At 44.3% G+C, this 22,530-nt stretch overlaps 1 protein-coding gene across 1 annotated transcript in view; it reads left to right on the forward strand.

Moving 5' to 3' along the window:
* dph1 (diphthamide biosynthesis 1) overlaps positions 1-22,530 on the forward strand; it is a 685,989-nt gene that overhangs the window by 644,398 nt on the left and 19,061 nt on the right. Inside the window, exons 10-11 of the mRNA XM_059655332.1 lie at positions 1,649-1,727; positions 8,200-8,334. Coding sequence (XP_059511315.1) covers positions 1,649-1,727; positions 8,200-8,334 — 214 coding nt within the window. The remainder of the gene's footprint in view (positions 1-1,648; positions 1,728-8,199; positions 8,335-22,530) is intronic.

The raw sequence follows: 22,530 nt of genomic DNA on the forward strand, positions 1-22,530 counted from the left end.
TTTTCTATATGTCTAAAGGGGTTTAATTATTAACTTATTTTTGTAATCATGGTTTAGTTTAAAACACGGTGTGAGAGAATTCCTGGAGAGTGATGAGTTTTTGTTTACATTGTGAAGATTTTACCAGCAAACAAGGTAAATAATTATGTATTCGGCTTCAGTTTAAAAGGTTAGGGATTGTGTTTTTTATATCACAGTAGCTTAGCGAGAAAAAAGATATTGGTTGTGTCAATGTAAGGTGTCTAGTAGAAGTTCCCGACCAGAAGTGTTTAGTTAAGGCCGTAAAAGGGTTATTGAAAGCTGAAAATAAATAAGCTAGGTTGTATGAAAGCTCCAAGCGGACTCTGAAGACTGGGAGTTGAAGCGTCAGTTAAATTAAACCTTATAGGAGGGCCAAGAAGGTAATTCTGTCCAATGTGAGTACTCTAAAGTGATGACTTTGAAATTAATGGTACAATATTTCAAATCTTTAAGTATATGTTATATATAAATGGTTTGGTTTATTCTATTCTTCTTAATTTCTTTGCATTGTAAACTATTGTTTTATTGTTAAAACTAAATCTGCACCATTGCCTGCTTTTGTTTCAATGAGCAACCAACTTGTTAAAATCAAACAAAAAGGCAAAATCTGATCTATCAAGCCTGACTTCAGTCTGTGATCTTACATGCACAGTAATAACACCAGCTGGAATCATAACACGTCCAGGATATGCCAGACTGAAAAATGAAGGATCAAAGAAACTCCAGTGGCCCTGGGGGAAACCAGGAAGTTGTTGTATGTTACTATCGGGGCCAGTAACTTTGCTCGATATGAAATATTCAGGAGCTGTCTTACAGTAGGAATAAGTAAATTAGCTTCTACAATGCCTGTAGGATGTTGCTTAATTCCATGTCCATTTCAGGTGTCCAACTTCATTCACAGCACTTAACCCCCGCCTGCACTCATTGCCAACTGGGCTTAGATACAGACACCACCAGAACGCACAGCCTTCCCTCCTCACATAAACAGGATGGTTCAAGGCGTTGGGAGGATGGGAGTTGTTTCATGAGATGTTGCTGTATTTTAGAGGAGGTGAGAGTGTAAGGAGTGCAACAGCAAAGTTTAGCCCCCACCTGTTATAGGCAGGAAGGGTCCGCTGTCCGTGTAACTTTCTCCTGCCCTGCAGTCTTTCAAACTGTCTGACCTGTTTCAGCCTGTGTATCACTAGTTTCCTGTATCCCACTATTGACAGTCATACCTTCAGCCATCAAAGCTCTGGGATCCCCTGCTTATACTTACCGCTTCTCTATCTCTCTTTAAGATGCTTCGCAAAACCTCTTCTGTCAAGCTTTTGGTCACATGTCCTAATACCCCCTGTTTTGCCTTAGTGTCTATTTTTTTACCTGATTCTTGCTCCTATGGATTGGCCTCGGGAAATTTTGCTAACTTAAAAGATCTACATTGATGCAAATTGCTAGTAGATAAAGTTCATTATTCTTAATAAAACATTTGTGCTCAAAATTGGTAACTCATTCCCTTATTAGAAATGCTTTGGGATGTTTGACTGTGTTCACAATGTTATCTAAATGCAAATTTGGTTGTTGTTGTCTTTGCATATTTTAATGATGAGACCGTCACTCGGTGTGTGCCACTGTGTTCTTTCCCTAGATGGGTCCAGGTTGCCTGTCCGAGACTTTCCATTGACTGGGGAAAGGCCTTTTCCAAACCCCTGCTCACTCCATATGAGGTAAGTGGCCGGATGAACAGACTAGTGGTGGGATCAGACCATCGGTGCTGTGCTCCATGGGAATATAGTAGGATATCAGCATTCTGCTCTGAGGCATCTGCTGGGTGCTATAGATCATGGAACACAGAAGGAAGCCATTAGGCCCATCAGACCTGTACCAGCATTTAAACTGACCAATCCTTACATGGATAGACAGTGTAGTTGCAGGTAGGGTGGCTGTGGGATCTAGAACTAGGGACAGGGTCTCAGAATAATGAAAAGGAATTTCCTTGCCTAGAGGGCATTGAATCTCTGGAATTCTCCATCCCAAAGCACTTTGGGAGCTCAGTCATTGAGTATGTTCAAGGCAGAAATTGAGAGATTACTAAATGTTAACATCAAAGGCTACAGAGATACAGTGGGAAAATGTGGTTGAAGTAGATGATCAGCTATAATCTGGCATGGCACAGCAGACTTGAGGGACTGAATGGCTTCCTACTGCTCCAGTGTATCATGGAAGGGAACATACCACCCAGTTTCATATATTTATGGGGCATGTGTGTCACTGAAGAGGCTGATGTTTACTGCCCATCCCTAAGTGCCCTGCTACAGAGTGGTTTGCTGGTCCGCTTCAGCAGTGAAGAATTAAACACATCGCTATGGGTCTGGAGTCACATGTAGGCCAGACCAGGTAAGAATAGCAGATTTCAATCACTAAAGGACATTGGTAAATCAGATAGGATCGGGGTCGGCATGATGGCTACGTAGTTAACACTACTGCCTCACGACGCCAGGGACCCGGTTCGATACCACCCTCGAGCGACTGTCAGCACAGGTTTCCTCCCAGTCCAAAGATGTGTGGGTTAGGTGGATTGGCCATACCAAATTTCCCATAGTGACTTGGGATGTGTAGGTTATGGTGGGTTAGCCGTGGAAAACGCAGGGTTACAGGAATAGGGTAGGGGTGTGGGTCTGGGTGAAATGCTCTTTGGAGGGTTGGTGTGGAATCAGTGGGCAGAATGGCCTGCTTCCACACTGTAGGGATTCTATGAATAACATGCACAATATTACTGAGACTAACTTTACAGGTGGGATCTTTTATTGTGTTTAAAGTCCTCCAGTTGTCTTTGTGTGTTTTGAACCTGAGTTTCCAGGGCAGTAGACTGGTCTCTGCATTACTGTGTATTCAGGAAGGAAATACAGAGAGTACAGGGCCAACATGTTCCAATAAATTCATGGGGTGGACTAACAAATCCAGCAAAACCTAGATAACAAGGGATATGCAGAACTTTATAAAGAAAGAAATGAAGGCATGTAGCAGATACTGAGGGGTCAAACCGGCAGAGAGAAGAAGGTTAAGAGGTGACCTAATAGAGACATACGAGATGATCAGAGGATTAGGTAGGGTGGACAGTGAGAGCCTTTTTCCTCGGATGGAGATGGCTAGCCTGACATAGCTTTAAATTGAGTGGTGATAGATACAGGACAGATGTCAGAGGTAGGTTCTTTACTCAGAGTGTAGTAAGGATGTGGAATGCCCTGCCTGCAACAGTAGTAGACTCGCCAACTTGAAGGGCATTTAAATGGTCATTGGATAAACATATGGATGATAATGGAATAGTGTTGGTTAAATGGGCTTCAGTTTGGTTTCACAGGTCGGCACAACATCGAGGGCCGAAGGGCCTGTACTGCGCTGTAGTGTTCTATGTTCTATTCTATGTTCTATGAAACCCAAGTGGAGTACAGAACGTACAAGGGGAAACTTTAAAAGGGAAATCAGGAGGCATGAAAAATTCATGGCGGGTAACATGAAGGAAAACCTGAAGCTATTTTACAAGTAAGTTAAGGGTAAAAGGTTAAAAAGGGAAAGAGTAGCTCCCATTAAAGAGCACTGTGATAATTTTTGCGTGAAAGCAGAGGATATAGGCAGAGTTCTAAATGAATACCTTATGTCACTGCTCTCTAGTGGGAGGAACGATATGGGTAAAAAGGTCAGGGAGAAGGATGTACTTGAAGAAATTAGCACAGAGAGCATGTTCTGAGTAGTCTGGCAGGCTTGAAAGTAGATAAAGTCTCTAGGACCAGCTGAAATGTATCCCAGTCTGTTGTGTGAGGCAAGCGGAGGAAATAGGAAGGATGCTGGCAATGATTTTTAATTCCTCACTGGCCACAGGAGAGGTGCCAGAGAACTGGAGGATAGCCAATGCAGTACCATTATTCTTGAAGACAGCAAAGGAGAAATTAGGAAACTACAGGCTAGTCAGTCTAACCTCAGCGATGAGTAAACTGTTGGAAACAATCCTGAGGGATGGTATTAATCTGCATTTGGAGAGGCAGGGGCTAATCAAGAACAGATTTTTTGAAGGAGAGGTCAGATTTGATCAACTTGATTGAATTTTTCAAAGTGGTAACCAGGTGTGTGGATAAGGGCAATGCTTTTGACATTGCCTGCTTAGATTTCAGCAAAACTTTTGAAACAGCCCTGTATGGGAGACTCATAGCAAGAATCTTGGGAACGAAGGAAATCGTCAAATTAGATCTAGAGTTGGCTGAATGGTGGGAAGCAGAGGGAGATAGTCGAGGGATGTGCTTGTGACTGGAAGCCTATGTCCATTGGAATTCTGCAGGGATCAGTGTTGGGGTCCTTGCTGTTTGTGGTATATACAAATGTTTTAGACTTGAGTTTAAGAGGGTTGATCGGTAAGTTCACAGATGATGTGAAAATCAGTAGTAAATAGTAAAGAGGATAGCCTTAGACTACAGAAGGATATAGATGGGCTCGTCAGATGGGCTGATCAGTGGCAAATGGAATTTAGTCTGGGTAAATGTGACGTGGTGCACTTGGGTAGGGCAAGCAAGGCAAGGGAATACATGACGAATGGTAGCCCCTGGGAAGCACCAAGGATCAGAGGGACCTTGGTGTGCATGGACAAGTGGTTAACATAGCAACATAGTAACAGGAGTAGGCCATTCAACCCCTCAAGCCTGCTCTGCCATTCAATGAGATTATGGCTGATCTATAACCTAACTCCACATTCCTGCATTTGGCCCAGATCCCATAAGACCTTTACCTAACAAAATTCCATCTATCTTAAATTTAAAATTAGCAATTGATCTAACATCAACTGCTGTTTATGGAACAAAGTTCCAAACAGCTACCACCATCAGTAATTTGCCCTTAATTCACACAGACATGTATTTTAATTGACAGTCTCTTTGTAGGACTTCATCAAATGCCTTCTGGAAGTCTATATAAATAACTTCAATAGACATTCCCCTGTCCATTATCCTAGTCACTTCTACAAAAAATTCAACGAGTTTTATCAGATATGTCCTACCTGTCATGAATCCATGCTGATTAATTGAAAATTTTCAAAGTGTTCAGTTACCCTATCCTTGATTATAGACTCCAATAATATCCCCACCGCAGATGTTAGCCCAACTGGTCTGCAGTTTCCTGATGATCCTCTTTCATCCTTCTTAAAAACCAGAGGGACATTAGCAATTTTCCCACCCAGAGACTGACTTCTGTATCTGAAAGATTATAGGTTGGGTGTCCTCATTGAGCTCCCTACTTCCTTGAACACCCTTGGAAGGAAACTATCAGGTCCTGTGGATTTATCATTTTTTAATTCCATTAATGCCCTCATTACCAATGTTTTACTTATATTAGTTTTATGCAGTCCCTGATCCTGACCCACTATTAACTTCCCCAGGACACATCTCGACACTTCTACTTTCCCTGTCCAATTGGAAAATAAATATTCTTAATTCCTTTTAGGATGATTCTTGATTATAAACCAGTAAGCTTTTTGCCTCTCCACTTTTGGCATTTCTATCATGTGAACAATAGATTTTGAAGGGGTTTTTTTGTGTGAGTTTTATTCAGACTGAAATCTTTGAATTGCCTTGCTTCTGGAGGTTCTGTAGTGACAGTAATGAGATCTGGTCCAATCCAGGAGCCCTGGCTGACAGATTCTAGCTTCGGGAGACTGTCTGGGGTTTGCACATTCTCCCCTTGTCTGTGTGGGTTTCCACAAGGTGCTTTGTTTTCTCCTACAATCCAAAGATGTGGAGTTTAGGGTGGACATGGGAAATGCAGGGTTACTGCAATAGAGTTGGTGGGGGGGTGGTGCGTGGGTGGAATGCTGTACGGTCACTGTGGACAAGGTAGACCAAATGACCAGCTTTCACTTGGTAGCAATTCTGTAAGAACAGGGGTGTCAGACATTCTGTTCACCCTGAGAGCTGGATCTGAGGGAGCTGGATCAGTGTCAGGGACTCTCCACGTGTAAAGAAAGGGTGACCTGGTGACAGGATACCAACCTCTGTGGAGCTGTCAGGCTCACTTTAATCTTTGGAGACTCCTGGCAACCCAAATCTGAGAGGATTAATCCTTCCCTCCCACTCCCTAATCCTCTTCACCATCCTCTACTCTGACCTCCAGTGAAGTGAAGCTGACAGCGCAACATGTAAGATTAGGGTCACGGCACATTCAACAGGGATTTGACAAAGAGAATAAAAGAATTACAGATTTCTTCAGAAAATCACTTCGAAGTAAACAAATATTTAAAAAAAAAGATTGAATGCAATGCAGGTTCAGGACATCAATCAACAAACAGAGCATCGATTGCTAAATAATGTGGGGGAAATAATGCAATTGTAATTTGCAGCAAACAATTGATAATTAAGCTTTAACTGCACATGGAGAGGAAATGAAATAAAAAGATTAATTATATCAATTATTCAGGATAAGGCTATCTGTGAGCGAGAGAGTGAGAGAGAGAGAGCAGCCACCAGACCAGGTTCATTCATCTTATCTACTGTCTGCACTGCTTAAGAGTAAAGGTCACACAGGGAGTCCTGATCCACTCAGATAAACTGCATAAATCCATGGCACCAACGCCAGACTCATAGTCTCTCATCACCGCCAGTCTCCAGCACAAAGGGGCAGCCATTTTTCAACTGATAACTGGACCAAAAGTGGAAGAAAAAATAGAGACTCCCCCAACCCCGTAAGGCCAAAGATGGCTGCTTCAATGTGTGAAAACAGCTTGAGCTGAAGACTTCAGGGCCAAAAGATCCAAGTTCTCCGTTTTCCTCAGCTTTTAGGAAACCCTAGCAATTTTAAGAGAGAACTCCATTATTGGAGGTCCCGGAGCACTGAGCTTCCCAATGAGCTACACACCATCCTCACTTTGGAAATATATTGTCAAAATGCTGTGGATGACTTCCATACACCAGTCTGGGTGTCCCTACACCATACGGGTTCCAACGGCTCAAGAAGGCAGCTCAACCACCCACCCCTCCACCATTATCCCCACCCCTACCCCTCTCCCCCCAACCCCCACTGTTTCCAGGACAATTCGGGGTGGGCAATAAATGCCCAATGACACACACCCAGTGAAAAGTGGACAGGGTTGTTAAGAAAGCATATGGTGTTTTGGCTTTCATTAACAGTGGGATTGAGTTTAAGAGTCGTGAGATCTTGTTGCAGCTCTATAAAACTTTGGTTAGACCGCACTTGGAATACTGCGTCCAGTTCTGGTCGCCCTATTATAGGAAAGATGTGGATGCTTTGGAGAGGGTTCAGAGGAGGTTTACCAGGATGCTGCCTGGACTGGAGGGCTTATCTTATGAAGAGAGGTTGACTGAGCTCGGTCTCTTTTCATTGGAGAAAAGGAGGAGGAGAGGGGACCTAATTGAGGTATACAAGATAATGAGAGGCATAGATAGAGTTGATAGCCAGAGACTATTTCCCAGGGCAGAAATGGCTAGCACGAGGGGTCATAGTTTTAAGCTGGTTGGAGGAAAGTATAGAGGGGATGTCAGAGGCGGGTTCTTTACACAGACAGTTGTGAGAGCATGGAATGCGTTGCCAGCAGCAGTTGTGGAAGCAAGGTCACTGGGGACGTTTAAGAGACTGCTGGACATGCATATGGTCACAGAAATTTGAGGGTGCATACATGAGGATCAATGGTCGGCACAACATTGTGGGCTGAAGGGCCTGTTCTGTGCTGTACTGTTCTATGTTCTAAAAGATAAGACAAGGTAACCTTTGGATATCTGGGAGGAGGTACTTATTGTTAGGGGAGCGGGTCATCTTACCCAATTAATCCTTCATCCAGGGACAGTTGGAGGCAATCAGCCAAGAGTCAGGCCTTCATGGTGCAGTGGGAGTGTCCCTGCTTCTGAGCCAGGAGGCCTGAGTTCAAATCTCACCTGCTGCAACGGGTGTGTAATAACATCTCTGAACAGGTTGGTTAGAAGCTATCTGAATCAGCCAAGGGAAGGTGAGTGAATATAGTACAATTGGTTAGCTAGCCGGTACAGCTAGTTAGATGAGTGAGAAGCTGGTATGACTAGTTAGGGGAATGTTAAGCCGTTACAGCTAGTTAGGTGAGTGATAAACTGGTGGTTTTGTTTCTGTAAAGATGTGACCAAGTCTATCCCGTAGTTTCAGTGAGTTCTGGTTTCCTCTCTGTATGTCTAGGCAGCAGTGGCTCTCAAACAGATCGAGTGGCAACATCAATACCCGATGGATTTCTACGCCAACCAGTCACTCGGTCCGTGGACTGTCAATCATGTGACTCACCAAACCATAAGGAAAAGCAGGAAGGCTACAGAGGTGAGTTGAGACTCAAAGTGAATCGTTTTTCATGTCCTCCTGCTGTTGTTGATGATCAGTGTGAAAGGGTTTCCTTGCCAAGGAGCATCTGGCAAAGAGTAGGTACCGATGGCATGCGTACAACAATCAGGCAGCCCCTCTGTATTCGGAGCATGAGTGTGGCACAGGCTTACGTTACATCACCTGCTTTATTTGTAAATGCCCTTGGGTGGAGTACCTCCCAAACTAGCTGAGACAGAGCAGAGTGCATGCAAAAGGAATCAATTTGCTTTTCAAATTTGATTTGGCCCCAATACTAAAGGGGAAGGAGTCTTTCAGGAGGTTTGATTCAGATCCAGACAGGTTTCCTTGTGAGTTCCACCTTTCTGCTGTATTTTAACCTCAGACATCCTCGTGTGTAACCAGGCTTATGTGACCATAGACCAGGGAGTTACTGAGCACAAAAAGTGTTTTCAGAAGCTATACAAATGGATGCCAGCAAACAACCAAGCAGTGATTTTAAGGCGAGTGTTAGTTGGGAGCTGCCTTGTTTTGAAAAGTTCCTACTGAGCCATCAGGTTTTGCTGGCTGAACCTACTCTCCTCTGTCACATTAGTGCCAGCTGTCACCAGAAACCTTGATGTCACTGAAACATTCAAAAATGAAATGAGAAGATTCCTGATTCCCAGATGAGTGAAGAGAAGGCAAGTGTGGAATGAGAAAAGGATATCAGCCTCTTGAGCCTATTCCATCATAGGCCATGTACATTTACCGTACATACTAAGGAAATAGTCACTTTCATGCCTAACTTTCAGCCAAAACATTCTTTTGTTTACCATATTCCTTGCATATAAGCTGACCCCAGACCTTTAGCCAAAAAATTTCAACACTTTGTCATTAAGCATAAGGCTGAGATAGCCTGATTTTTAATCATTGAAGGAATCAAGGAATATAGGGCAAAGGCAGGAAAGTGGAGTTGAGTATAATCAGATCAGCCATGATCTCATTGAATGGCAGAGCAGACTCGATGGGCAGAAAGGTCTATTCCTGTTCCTAATGGTCCTAACATCTACTCACCACTGAAATCAAATGCATTCTGGAGCAAACTCACTCATTTGAAGGCAGCTTTTCAGTTCCTTGTGTCTATGCAGATTAACAGAGATACTTTCTAGCTTTTTTTGGCGCTTTTTTTTGAGGGGAGGATATCAGCATGTCTGCAATTAGCTGATCAAATCTCATAACCTGTAAGGCAGTGAGAAGATATAAGAGGGTAGATTTCAATTTCTCTGAAGCATTACTCCTATGGAATCCACTCCCCTATTTATTTGGCCAAAAAAGAGGTCTCAGAAACTCAACTTCTACACGAGTACATACAGTGACACCATCACAAACTGTACCTCATCTATAAAATCTCCTTCCATATAACATGTTGCCCAAAATAAGAGACAAAGCAGCTCTCAATCTGTACTCCATACACTCCTACAACTCCAAAGCACAGAGGCAGCTGTTCAACCAGCTACAAGATGCTTTACAACAACTCACCAAGATCCTTTACTGTCTAGAAGGACGAGGGCAGAAGATGCTTGGAACACCAGAGCCCAAAAGAGATGGGCTACAAACGCTGGCCTTGCCAACAATGGATGGTGCATTTCCAGCAACACTCAAGAGGCTTGGCACCATCCAGAACAAAGCAACTTCCATAACTGGCACCACATCCACCACCTTCCTTTACCACTGACACGCTGGCAGTAGTTTATCTCTTGTACAAGATGCATTGAAGTAACTCACCAAGATTCCGAAGCACCTTCCAAATTTGCAACGTATACTACCTGAAAGAACAAGGACAGCAGATGCATGAGAATGCTATCACCTGCATGTACTCCTCCCAGCCATTCACCATCCTGACTTGGAAATATATCACCATTCCTTCACTGGATAAGAATCCTGGGCCCGCCTTCCAGGGTGTACTTGCACCCTTGACCTACAGTAACTCATGAAGGCAACTCACCATCCATTTTCTGGGGCAGTTAGGTATGGGGAACAAATGCTGGCCTACCCAACTATACCCTGATCCCATGAAATAACAATAAAAATCCCAGAGACATCAAAAATCTGACATTTAGTGCAAGTATTCACTACAGATATCCGAATGATGCACTCTCATAGCCTCTGGGCTATGGAATTAGCTATAGGAAGAAACATCCTCTATCCTAACAAAAGGAAATTAATGCAAATGCTAGAAATCTGAAATTCAAACAGAAGGCGCTGCAAACACTTAGCAGTTAAAGCAGCATCAGTAGAGAGCGAAACAGAGTGATTCAGATTGGAGATAACGAAGTGTGGAGCTGGATGAACACAGCAGGCCAAGCAGCATCTCAGGAGCACAAAGGCCGACGTTTCGGGCCTAGACCCTTCATCAGAAACGTCAGCCTTCCTGCTCCTCTGACGCTGCTTGGCCTGCTGTGTTCATCTAGATCTGCAAGCTGTGTTTAGACCTGCTACCCCTGAATAGGTGTTAATACTGTGACCTGCTTAGAACAATACCATTCCCGCCATCATGTCTCCATAACTCACTCAAAACTGTGTCAAAAATTATAATATCAATCAGCCCTTCTCTCAGAAACCATCTCTCAGAAGCTGAATGGGTTGCAGGACATCAAACACCTTCCTTCACCAGCACATCCCTATAATCTGCTGATTTTTATCTCTTAGCAGTTTCCTTATACACCACCTAGTTCTAGAACAGTGTAATTCCTATTTCTAACTTTTATTTAGGATTACCATCTCATATTAATGGACGGATTTATACTTTTTAAATACATGTTAAATAGGGCTGCACACTAACAAAGTGTGAAGCTGGATGAACACAGCAGGCCAAGCAGCATCTTAGGGGCACAAAAGCTGATGTTTCGTGCCTAGACCCTCTGATGACGGGTCTAGGCCCGAAACGTCAGCTTTTGTGCTCCTGAGATGCTGCTTGGCCTGCTGTGTTCGTCCAGCTCCACACTTTATTATCTTGGATTCTCCAGCATCTGCAGTTCCCATTATCAGTGATTCAGATTCGTTTTTTTCTGGGGCATTGGGAGTTGCCTGCTTGGTCATTACAATGACATGTTAATTCTCTTTAATCTAAGAGAGAGAAACACAGTTAATATTTACAGTCCAATATGACGTTTGCAGAATTCAAGAATTATATCGGACTGGAAACATTGACTCTGTTTTCACTGCGCTGATGCTGCCAGACCTGCTAAATTTATCCAGCTCTTCCTGCTTTTGTTTCAGATTTCCAGCATCTGCTATACTTTGCTTTCTGTTTCTGTTCTCTTTTTTCATCGATTTCCATTCCCTTTGAATTGCTTCCCACCTCAATGGCTGTGCCCCTAATCAAGATGGAATTCCTGTTCATTTGGCGTCAGCTCACTTCTGTGTAGTTTAGTCTTGAAGCTGCTGGAGAAGCCTGTCCCTTGCTAAAACTAGGTGTTATCTTCCTCTTCGACCCAGTGGGGGAAGCTTCTGAGCGAACTCACTGCAAGCAAGGACTGGTGTTAAAGGGGCTTCCGGTCACCTTGCAACTCTCAGTCCCCAGCTATGAATATTTAAGTTCAGCTTTGCAGGTATCCTTTCAGTGTAATAAAGCTGCAACAGCAACTTGCATTTGTGTCCGCCCCCTCCAGCTGGGTCCAAGGAGCTTCAAAAAAGCAGCAGTTGACAAGTGAGTGTTTTAGGGGACATTAAGAAAGGTTTTAGAACATCTTAAAGGAGATGGTTGGGGAATGCATGTCAGAGCTTAGGCTGAGTGAAGGTACTTAATGTTGGAGTGGTGAGGCTCTGGGGAATAATAGGGAAGAGGGTAGAATTTGGGGTCTGCAGATGCCTCAGAGGGTTGTCAGACTGAAGGAGGTTACAGGGATAGAGGGAGGGGAGTCCTGAAGTGGCTCCAGAATTGACTTTAAACACCTTCCGCAGCACATTCCCGTGGCTTTGAATGTTCAAAATCACGCAGGTAAAATGGCAGTGGTGTTCAGGAAGAAAACAGTGAATTAGTAAACAGAAAAGACGATGTGTGGTGACATTTACTGCTGATCGGGCCATTTAATCATTGTTATGTGAAACTGTGCATTGGAACACATACACTGAGCTCAGATAATAGCTCTGCAATCATGAGGACTTCCATAAATAAGCAATTATCATCCATTAGATTCAGGTACAAGCACAAAGTACATCAGACTTTTGCTTGGTATCCATTACACTGTTGCTGTGTCCTTTGGCTACTGTACTGTAACATTATTCAATGTCACAGAAAGCCCTTTGGAATTAAATGGACGGAGCAAAGATCATTTTCAAATATTTTATTTGGCTTCAATGGGAAGCTTAAACTGATGAACCGATGCAGATTCACATTCTGATTATATTTGTGGTGCTTAGCAATCATTCATTAAGGACCTGCTCAGATAAAGGTTTTTGGGCTCATTTTGAAAGACTGGGCTGATGTTTATTTTCACATCAGGCTTTTTAGCAAAATCTTTCTCATTAGGGCTGGGCCATTCAGCCCCCAAGCCTTTCCCACCATCTTACTAGCTCATGGCCCATATCCTTTAAGTCCTTATCTTCATTGATTCCGGCATGTTAAATTGAGCCCCGTATCCACAGCTTCCTAGGAGAGAGAACTTCAATGTTAAGTGGCTTGACAGGGTGGATATTACAAGGATGGGTCCCTGCTTGGGGTAAATCTCAAATTAGGGGATGCAAAAAATCAGGATCTCCAATTTCAGAAGAGAAAGTTTGTTAATCTGTGGAATTCTCTTCCCTGATGAACTGTGGTGCACTTAATCAAGGCTGTTTTAGACAGATTTTAGATTGACTTGGGAGTTAAAGTATGGCAGGCTGAAGCGTAGGGTTGAAGTAACAATCAGATCAGATGTGATTTTATTGAATGTTGGAGCAACTTCAAAAGGACAAAAGACATACTGCTGCTCCAAATGTTTGAGTTCTTGCAGCAGTGGTTAATGATATTCTAGACGCTCACTACACTCTAAGGAAAGAACAGCCCCCCAAACCCAATTTGTTTCTTGTCTTGTAGAGTTTAAATGCAGCCTTTTCTTTTTTGTGGAAGTGTTTTACAGGATGCAGGGCAGGACGTTCCTTTTCGGGACGAGTGCTGATGTTGCCCTCAGATACGGATCCCAACCTCACACCTCATGAGGAGAGGCAGCCTGCCATCGATTCTCTCTGCCCTGGCCAATCAGATGCTAGAGAGCAGGCCCTCTGCCCAGCCGATAGGCTCTCGATTAGCCAATAGGAGGCAGCCGGCCCTGAAGGAGCGACAGGCTACCATTGTGGGGAAAGGTGGGAGAGGGCATCTCCAGCTCTCAGACACTGTTCGATGCTTCTCCAGTTTTGAAGTGAAGAGCTGCTGGCCCAGCAGTGCAGCCAGGAAGCAGGTTGTGAGTTAGGGCAGTGGGTGGAGGGAGGTCAATGATACAAAAACAGAAGTAGCTGGGGAAACTCAACAGGTCTGGCAGCATCTGTGGAGAGAAAGCAGACTTAACGTCAGGTCCAGTGACCCTTCTTCAGAACTGATTGTGGATGGGAAAAGGTTGGTAAAAATGCTGGAGAGCCCTAGTGGTATTATTGCTGGACTGTTAACTCAGCTACCCAGCGAATGTTTTGGGGACCTGGGTTTGAATCTCAACATGGCAGATGTTGGAATTTGAATTTTATTAACAAAATCTGGAATTAAGAGCCTAATGATGACCGCAAATGTGTTGTTCATTGTCGGAAAACCCAACCGGTTCACTAATGTCCTTTAGAGAAGGTGTGGAGGTGCCAGTGTTGGACAAAGTCAGAAGTCACACGACACCAGGTTATAGTCCCAACAGGTTTATTTGAGATCACAAGCTTTCAGAGAGCTTCACCAGTGTGGACTTCACCAGTTTCAAAATCTCCCCTTCCCCTACTGCATCCCTAAACCAGCCCAATTCGTCCCCTTCCCCCCACTGCACCACACAACAAGCCCAGCTCTTCCCCCCCACCCACTGCATCCCAAAACCAGTCCAACCTGTCTCTGCCTCCCTAACCGGTTCTTCCTCTCACCCATCCCTTCCTCCCACCCCAAGCCGCACCCCCATCTACCTACTAACCTCATCCCACCTCCTTGACCTGTCCATCTTCCCTGGACTGTCCTATCCCCTCCCTACCTCCCCACCTATACTCTCTCCACCTATTTTCTTTACTCTCCATCTTCGGTCCGCCTCCCCCTCTCTCCCTATTTATTCCAGTTCCCTCACCCCATCCCCCTCTCTGATGAAGGGTCTAGGCCCGAAACGTCAGCATTTGTCCTCCTGAAATGCTGCTGGGCCTGCTGTGTTCATCCAGCCTCACACTTTGTTATCTTGGAATTCTCCAGCATCTGCAGTTCCCATTATCTCTTTCAAAGAGCTGCCCCTTCGTCAGGAGAAATTAGACTGTGTTGTGTGACTTCTGACCTTGTCCTTGAGGGAAGGAAACTGCCATTCTTAGCCTGGTCTGGCCTACCAGACCCACATCAGTGTAGTTGACTCACTCAAGTTCTTTGGGCAATAATTGCTGACCTATCTAGTGGTGCCCTTATCCTTTGAATGAGTGAAAAAGGGGTGGGGGAAGGGGAAAATGACAGGTGTAGATAGAGCCCAAACAGTAAGAAACAAAAATGGTCCATCTAAGAAAACAGACAAAGGAGTAGGAAAAGGCCACCCTGGGAGAATGAATGGCTGCTAATGGGGACCATTAAGTGGCTGTCAATGGATTGTTAGTAGTCCATGACATCCTGAAGTGATGGCCATTCCAGGATTCCCTGCTCCTGAAACCAGTGTGGAGTGGGGGGATACAATATGCCAGTGAAAAATTCCTGTATTTTGAGTGAACCTGTTCAGACAGGATTGGAACGGACGGGACTTGAACCCGGGTCTCCTGCTTTAGAGATGGGGTCTCTACCACAAGAGTTCCAGTCAGCCTCTGATCAGACACCTCAAGTGGCTTTTTAATTACTTTAGTAAGTTGCATGCTCCTTATGGGTGGCTGGATCTCCCCAGTGAGACCTGCTGGAAAATGGCCGGGGGACCCCCAACCACCCATCAATACCACCACCACAAATACACCACTGCCAAAATTAATCCTGCCCTTGGTAATTAAAGGCAGCGAAGGTTCTGTCAGCAGTTGTCTTTGGCTGAGTTACATATACTGAGCATTTATTTGTCGGATGCTCCCCCCATCCAAGCTTCACTTAACCAAAACTGCAGTCTTTGGCCAACTCCTATCCCAGCATGCCACAGCAGTGCTGAGGTTTGTCGCCAGTGTTAAGACGATTTGTGGGTGGAGATTATTGATGAATGAATGAATTAACTGGCTGCATACAAAAGGGGAGCAGGTGGGATTGGTGGGGGTGCAGAACAGTAAGACTCAGTAGTTATTAAACTCTCCATAAAGAAACAAAAACAGATATTGCTGGAAAAACTCAGAGCATCTGGCAGCATTTGTGGATAGAAATTGGAGTCAATGTTTCGGGTCTACTGACCCTTCTTCAGAACAGTTCAGAACAACTCAATTCCTCTCCACAGATGCAGCCAGATCTGCTGAGCTTTTCTAGCAATTTCTGTTTTTGTTTCTGATTTACAGCATCTACAGTTTTTTTTGGTTTTCACCACAAAGGAAAGATGCCTTAGTTTTTCTGTCCCACTGATTGGCTGGATCCAGATTGACATAGGTAATTGTAGGTCTCGTAAGCCATGGGATCAGCCAGTCAAATCCAAAGCACAACCTAGGGGCTCTTGTGGTGCAGTGGTAGTGCCCAGACCTCTGGGCCTGAAGTCCTTGGTTCCAGTCACACCGGCCCCAGAGGTGTGGCATAACATAACTGGACAAATTGAGTAAAAGTATCTGTACAGTCTGAAACTCAGGCCTTCCTAACCTGTGCAGCTCAGAACCAAGATTGGTAGTGTATTCCACGCCCCAGAAATCTCTGTCAGCACCCCCCACCATGCCCAAGCTCCGTTAGATTAATTCCAGCAGGCTATATGTTTCCAAGACCTCACTTACACTTACTGCCCGCATCATCAAACGTGACAGAGCCCAGCTCTGACTGGGATAGTTGTCATCAGTCCATCTGCTGTGGGGGTGGGACAAGTGCCTGTGACACACTCAGACATGAACCTATTGACATAAAACAGTTTTTACTCCATTTGACTCTGAGCATTGCCGTGATTCTTCAGTGACGCAGCCAAGCACAAAAACTATTGACCAGACTGCACCCCATTATTTTAACAGGTTATTCAAAAGAAAGGAGTTGCTTTCATATAGTGCCTGTCACATGTTCAGAATGCAGCAAAGTGAGGCATGTTTTTGAAACGTAATCCCTGAACTAATGTAGGAAACTCAACAGCCAGATTGTGCACAGCACGATCCCACAGATAGTAGCGAGATTGTGGTCTGGTACTCTTTTTCTCATGATGTTGAATGAGGGATAGGTATTTCCCAGGACACCAGTGAGAATTCCCCTGCTTTCCCTTGAGTAGTCCTTTGGGAATTTCCATGCCTCATTTAAAAGATATCCTCCCCAGGACGCACTGTCTGTTCAGCCTCGATTCTATGCACAATTCTCAGGTGTTGGGCCAGACCATACACAAAGGAACCAGAGGTGACATGAGGAGAAGCTTTCTGACACAATGTGTAGTTAGAAGTGGATCCAGTCATCACCTTCAGAATGCAGTTGGATAAGGCACTTGAAGGGTAAGGAAGCAGGGCGATCTCATGGCCTTGCATTTCCTCACTCTACCATTACATCAGGCCAGCAGATCAACCCCGGTTCAGTGGAGAGTGCAGGAGGACATGCCAGGAACGGCACCAGGCATCCTGAAACGGAGGTGTCAGTCCAAAGCAGGACTACTTGCATAGGCAGCAAGTAATAGCCAGCTCTGCGATTCCACAACACATGGGCTTTCTTTAAGGATGTGCAGTCCTGCCATATCTGATCATGAATGGTGGTGGACAATTAAGCGGCTCACTGGAGGAGGAGACCCCACAAATATCCCCAATATCAATGACGGAAGAGCTCAACAGATCAGTGTAAAAGATAAGGCTGAAACATTTGTAGCAGTCTTCATCCAGAAGTGTCCAGTGGATGATCCATCTCGACGTCCTGCTGTTGTCCCCAGTATCACAGATATCAGTTTTCAGCCAATTCAATTCACTCCACATGATATGAGGGACAGGCTGGAGGCATTGGATACTGCAAAGGCTATGGACCCTGACAACATTCAGGCAACTGTACAAGAGACTTGTGCTTGAGAATGTGCCGCTTCCCTAGTCAAATACTCATTCAGTACAGTTACAATGCTGACACCTACGCAACAATTGGGAAAATTTCCCAGGTATGTCCTGCCTAAAGATAGGAAGACAAATCCCACCCGGACAGTTACCACTCATCAGTCTCCTCTCGGTCAATAGTAAAGGGTTGGAAATTATCAGTTTAGCAATAACCTGCTCAGTGACACTCAGTTGGAGTTCTGCAAGGGCCTTTCAGCTCCTGAAATCATGACAGCCTTGGTTCAAAGATGAACAAACGAGATGTTTGCCAGAAGTGAGGACAGAGTGTCTGACTGTGACATTAAGGCTGACCTTGACTGCAAAAAAGCCATTTCTGAAGAAGGGTCTAGGCCCGAAACATCAGCTTTTGTGCTCCTAAGATGCTGCTTGGCCTGCTGTGTTCATCCAGCTCCACACCTTGCTATCAGGGTAAACCTGCCCACTGGTTAAAGTCATTCCTGGCACAGAGAAAGATGGTTGTGTTGAAGGTCAGTCATTTCAGTTTCAGGAGATCTCTGGAGTTCCTCAGGGTAGTATTCTAGGCCCAACCATATTCAGCACCTTCATCAATGACCTTCCTTCCATCGTAAGGTCAGAATGGGGAACATCTAACTCGTGATTTGCCAATGTTCAGTATCATTCATAATTCCTTAGGTACTGTAGTAGACCATGGTCTAGGTGCAGCAAGACCTGGACAGTATCCAGGTTTGCGCTGAGGTGATGAGCAATTTGGGTCATAAATACCAGGAAACAACTGTCTGCTAACAAGAGGAAATCTAATCATCATCCCATGACATTATATGGCATTACCATAACTGAAGTCCCCACTATCAGCCTCCTAGTGGTTACCATTGACTAGAAATGAACTGGACAAGCCATGTAAATACTGTGGCAGGTCAGGGGCTCGAAATACTGTGGTGCATAATTCATTTCTTGACTCCCCACAGCCTGTCCACCATCTACAAGGCACAAGTCAGGAGTGTGATGGGATACTCCCCACTCGCCTGGAAGAGTACAGCCCCAACAACACTCAAGAAGCTTGATACCAGCCAGGATTATTCAGCACCTTAATTGGCACCACATCCACAAGTAACCACTTCTTCCATTACAGATGTTCCTTAGACAGCACCTTCCAAACCTATGATCACTTCCAGCTAGAAGGACAAGGACAGCATTAACTACCCCCTACAATTTACCCTACAAGCCACTCACCATCTAGACTCGGAAATATATCTTTGTTCCTTCAGTGTTGCCGGGTCAAAATCTTGGAATTCCCTCTGTAAGGGCATTGTGGGTCTGCCCACAGCAGGTGGATTGCAGCGGCTCAAGAAGGCAGCTCACCCCCCACCTTCTCGAGGGCGACTAGGGACAGGCAATAAATGCTGAGATCAATATCAATATATTTCTAGATATTAAAGATCTCAAAGAATATGAGGATAAAGCAGGAAAATGGCAGTAATATAGAAGATCAATAATTATCTAGAATGTTGGTGCAGCTCAAGGAGCTGAATGACCTCCTCCTGTTCATTTTCATTGTGAATCAATGCTCCTCCCCTGTAGCGACCAATCCCATGTTATTTTCAGCTCCACTGACTTTTATTCAGACTGCAATCAGTGGCTAATGTGAATTGTAATCCAGATGCTGAGAGGAAATTGAATTTAAAACTGAAGCAAGTTGTTCAGCCCACCTAGTCAGTACTGGTGTCTGTGCTGTACACAAGCTTCCTTCCAACACCCTCCATCTCACCCCATCAGCAGGTCCTTCTGTTCCTTTCTCCCTCATGTTGATGCCCAGCGTCTCCCCTCAATTTATTGACATTGTTAATCTCAGCCACCCTCTGTTGTAACGTAGTCCACATTCTCATCACTGTCTGGATAAAAAGTTTTCTCCTGAAATTGATATTTGATTTATTGCTGTCTCTCTGAGGATAATTGAGTTTAAAATGGTGATATTCCTGTTGATTGTTCTTGTTTACAAGGTGTGAATGATTGTGTAAAAACAGCTGCTTTGGCCTGATGCCCAGGGTGGTGGGCAATCACTTGAGGACACTGTCACCAGCAACTTTGACATTGGTGAAACTAAATGAATCACATCCGAGTCAATGTAGGTGACCTACTGCTTGAAAAGTGGACATTTTGAGGATCTCATAGAATAAATTTCATGTTAATTTGCTGTGAAATGGGCTTGACTCTCCTAATTCTCAGTGTTGATGGATTGTGGCACATCAGTCCCTCGACTATTTCAGATCGTGCTCATCGATAATACCTTTGTTGGGATGATCCCCTTCACATTTTTGTTTAGCCAGAGTTATTAGCCTCTAACTGCTTCCCTTGTGTTTTACAGCATAAGATGCAATGGGCATTATTGAAAGCAATCAATACCCTTCAGCTATTAAACATTCTTTATTGCTTTGGCATGAATGAGGATTCCTTTAAACTCAATGACAAGCTAACATACAGCTTTTTGTAAATCCTGCTGCTCTGTCTGGCTCCAGTCACAGGTTGCTATCCATCCGTACTGACTGCCCATCAACATGAGACTTCAATTATCACCTTTAAACACAAGCCATTTAATGAGAGGCAGCAATTTAGCGAAATATGTGCAGGGTGGAGAAAGAAATCGTGCCCTCAAAAAGCTTGAAGAATGGACAGAATGGGAAGGCTGTTATCTTTGGATTCTTGGGGTTCCTGCCATTTTTGAAGATGATAATTCAAAAGGTCGGAGATTGCCCAGTGCTGCCATTTCTTAATTTACAACAACACTCCTGACTTACCTTCTTGGCTGCAAATGCGCTGAGCAACGAAGGGTGCTATAGAATGGCAAACTTGTTTGTTCTTCTTTCTAAATCTAGACCTTCCACCGTCTTAATAAATCTGTGGTCTTTTACTTGTACAAGTTTGAGTATTGTGGAAGAATTTTATCAAAGATGTCCATCTTGTCGTCAGGACAATTCACAAGAAGTACCAATATAACAGGAAAGCAGTTATTTTACACTACATATAAAGCAATTGGACTCCTAATGGTTAGAGTGGTTGTCATGGAAAATGTTCCAGTTAGATGATGACTGATAGTTAACTGCTAAACTTTATTTAGATTTCGACTAGGCAAGTTAATTCGGATTGGTCAAGGCACTGCCCTGAGAAATGAGCCTGAGAATAGTTATCACCTGTTTTGTCCAGTTGAAGCAGACACTGCAGGTAAATGTAATTTATGCTAATATATGTATTAATATATGGCACTTCTGGTAGGCACATGTGTACCATACCGCCAGCCTGACTGATAATCTTAAATTGGTTGTCAGCATAAATCTTGGCTCACTCAGGATTATTCAGCAAATGTTAACATTAATGCTAATGTTAGACGTTGTTTTTGAGATTTGCAAGCAAAGGCTGGTCAGCTACAGCTAGTATCTTGCTTGTTCTGAACAGCCAAAGGCATAAGCTGTTAGATACAATCCACTAGTTAGTGGTACATGTAGGGCAGCACGGTGGTTCAGTGGTTAGCACTGCTGCCTCACAGCGTAAGGGACCTGGGTTCGATTCCAAACTCAGGTGACTATCTGTGTGAAGTTTTTATAATCTCCCCGTGTCTGCATGGATTTCCTCCAGGTGCTCCGGTTTCCTTCCACGGTCCAAGTATGTGCAGGCTAGGTGGGTTGGCCATGCTAAATTGTCTAATCTGTTCAGGGATGTGTAGGCTAGGTAGATTAACCCTAGGAAATGTAGGGTTACAGGAACAGGGTAAGTGGATGGGATGCTCTTCAGAGGGTTGGTTTGCTCTCGATGAGCTGAATGGCCTGCTTCTGCGCTGCAGGGATTCTGTGATTCTATGTGGCCTAGATACCTGGCATCACACCGGCACTGAAATTTATTTACCAAATTATCCATTTATGGGATAAACACTGCCTTTTTTGTCTGATGGCAATATCCTGTTAAAGAAGTGAACATTGGTTGGTGACATTCTCAATGTGCCAGGTAATGTTCACTTACCAATAAAGCAGCAGTCTCTTCCACACAGTGCAAGTATTGTTCCCCCTTTACTTTGGTATTGTGTTCCCTGTTTCAGCAATACTCAATAGTTCTGTTCACTGCACTGTGTTGTTGACCCATTCTCCATGCCTTCTGTGTCCAATGGTCAGTCATTGACTGACCCTCTCCAAAGCTTTTGCTCCTTCTGCCTTACCCTTCGATGATATTGGTTCCAGCAGAATCCGTAAGAGCTCTCTGGGGTCCTGCAGTTGTGCAGAGTATCATAGCTAAGGCCTGTGCTGTATCCAGCCAACTTATCAACCATGACTCCGCAGGTTGAACTCTTGCTCTTTTCTCGGAAGACCCAATGTACGAGCGTCAAAGCTGACAGTTTCAGTGCAGCACTGAGGGAGCACTGCATTGTCAAAGGCACGGCCTTTCGGCTGGGATGTTAAACAGAGGCCTGTCAACTTACTCAGGTTGTTGTTAAGTAATGCTGTTATTTCAAGGAGCAAGAAAGTTCTCACTGGAATCTCGAACATTACTTATCCCTCGATCAAAGTCACTAAAACAGGTGAAAGGTTAAACGAACTCTGTTTCACACTCCGCAGATGTTGCCTTAGCTCAGTTGGCTGGATGGTTAGTTTGCAGTGCAGGGTGATACCAGCAGTGTGGGTTCAATTCCCACACATGAAGGTCTATCCTTCTCATTCCTTACCTGAAGCATGGCGACCCTCTGGTTAAACCAGCAGCACTTGTCTGTCGCTCTCTGCAATGGGAGAGCAGCCCTATGACCTGATAAGACAATGGTGACTTTGCCTTACCTGTGCATGAGATGTGGACATTGATGGCTGGGCTAGCATTTATTACGCATCACCCTTAGTTTCCCTTGGACGTAACTGAGTGGCT

This window comes from Stegostoma tigrinum, chromosome 27 (genome assembly GCF_030684315.1).
Source record: "Stegostoma tigrinum isolate sSteTig4 chromosome 27, sSteTig4.hap1, whole genome shotgun sequence".
Lineage (NCBI taxonomy): Eukaryota > Metazoa > Chordata > Chondrichthyes > Orectolobiformes > Stegostomatidae > Stegostoma > Stegostoma tigrinum.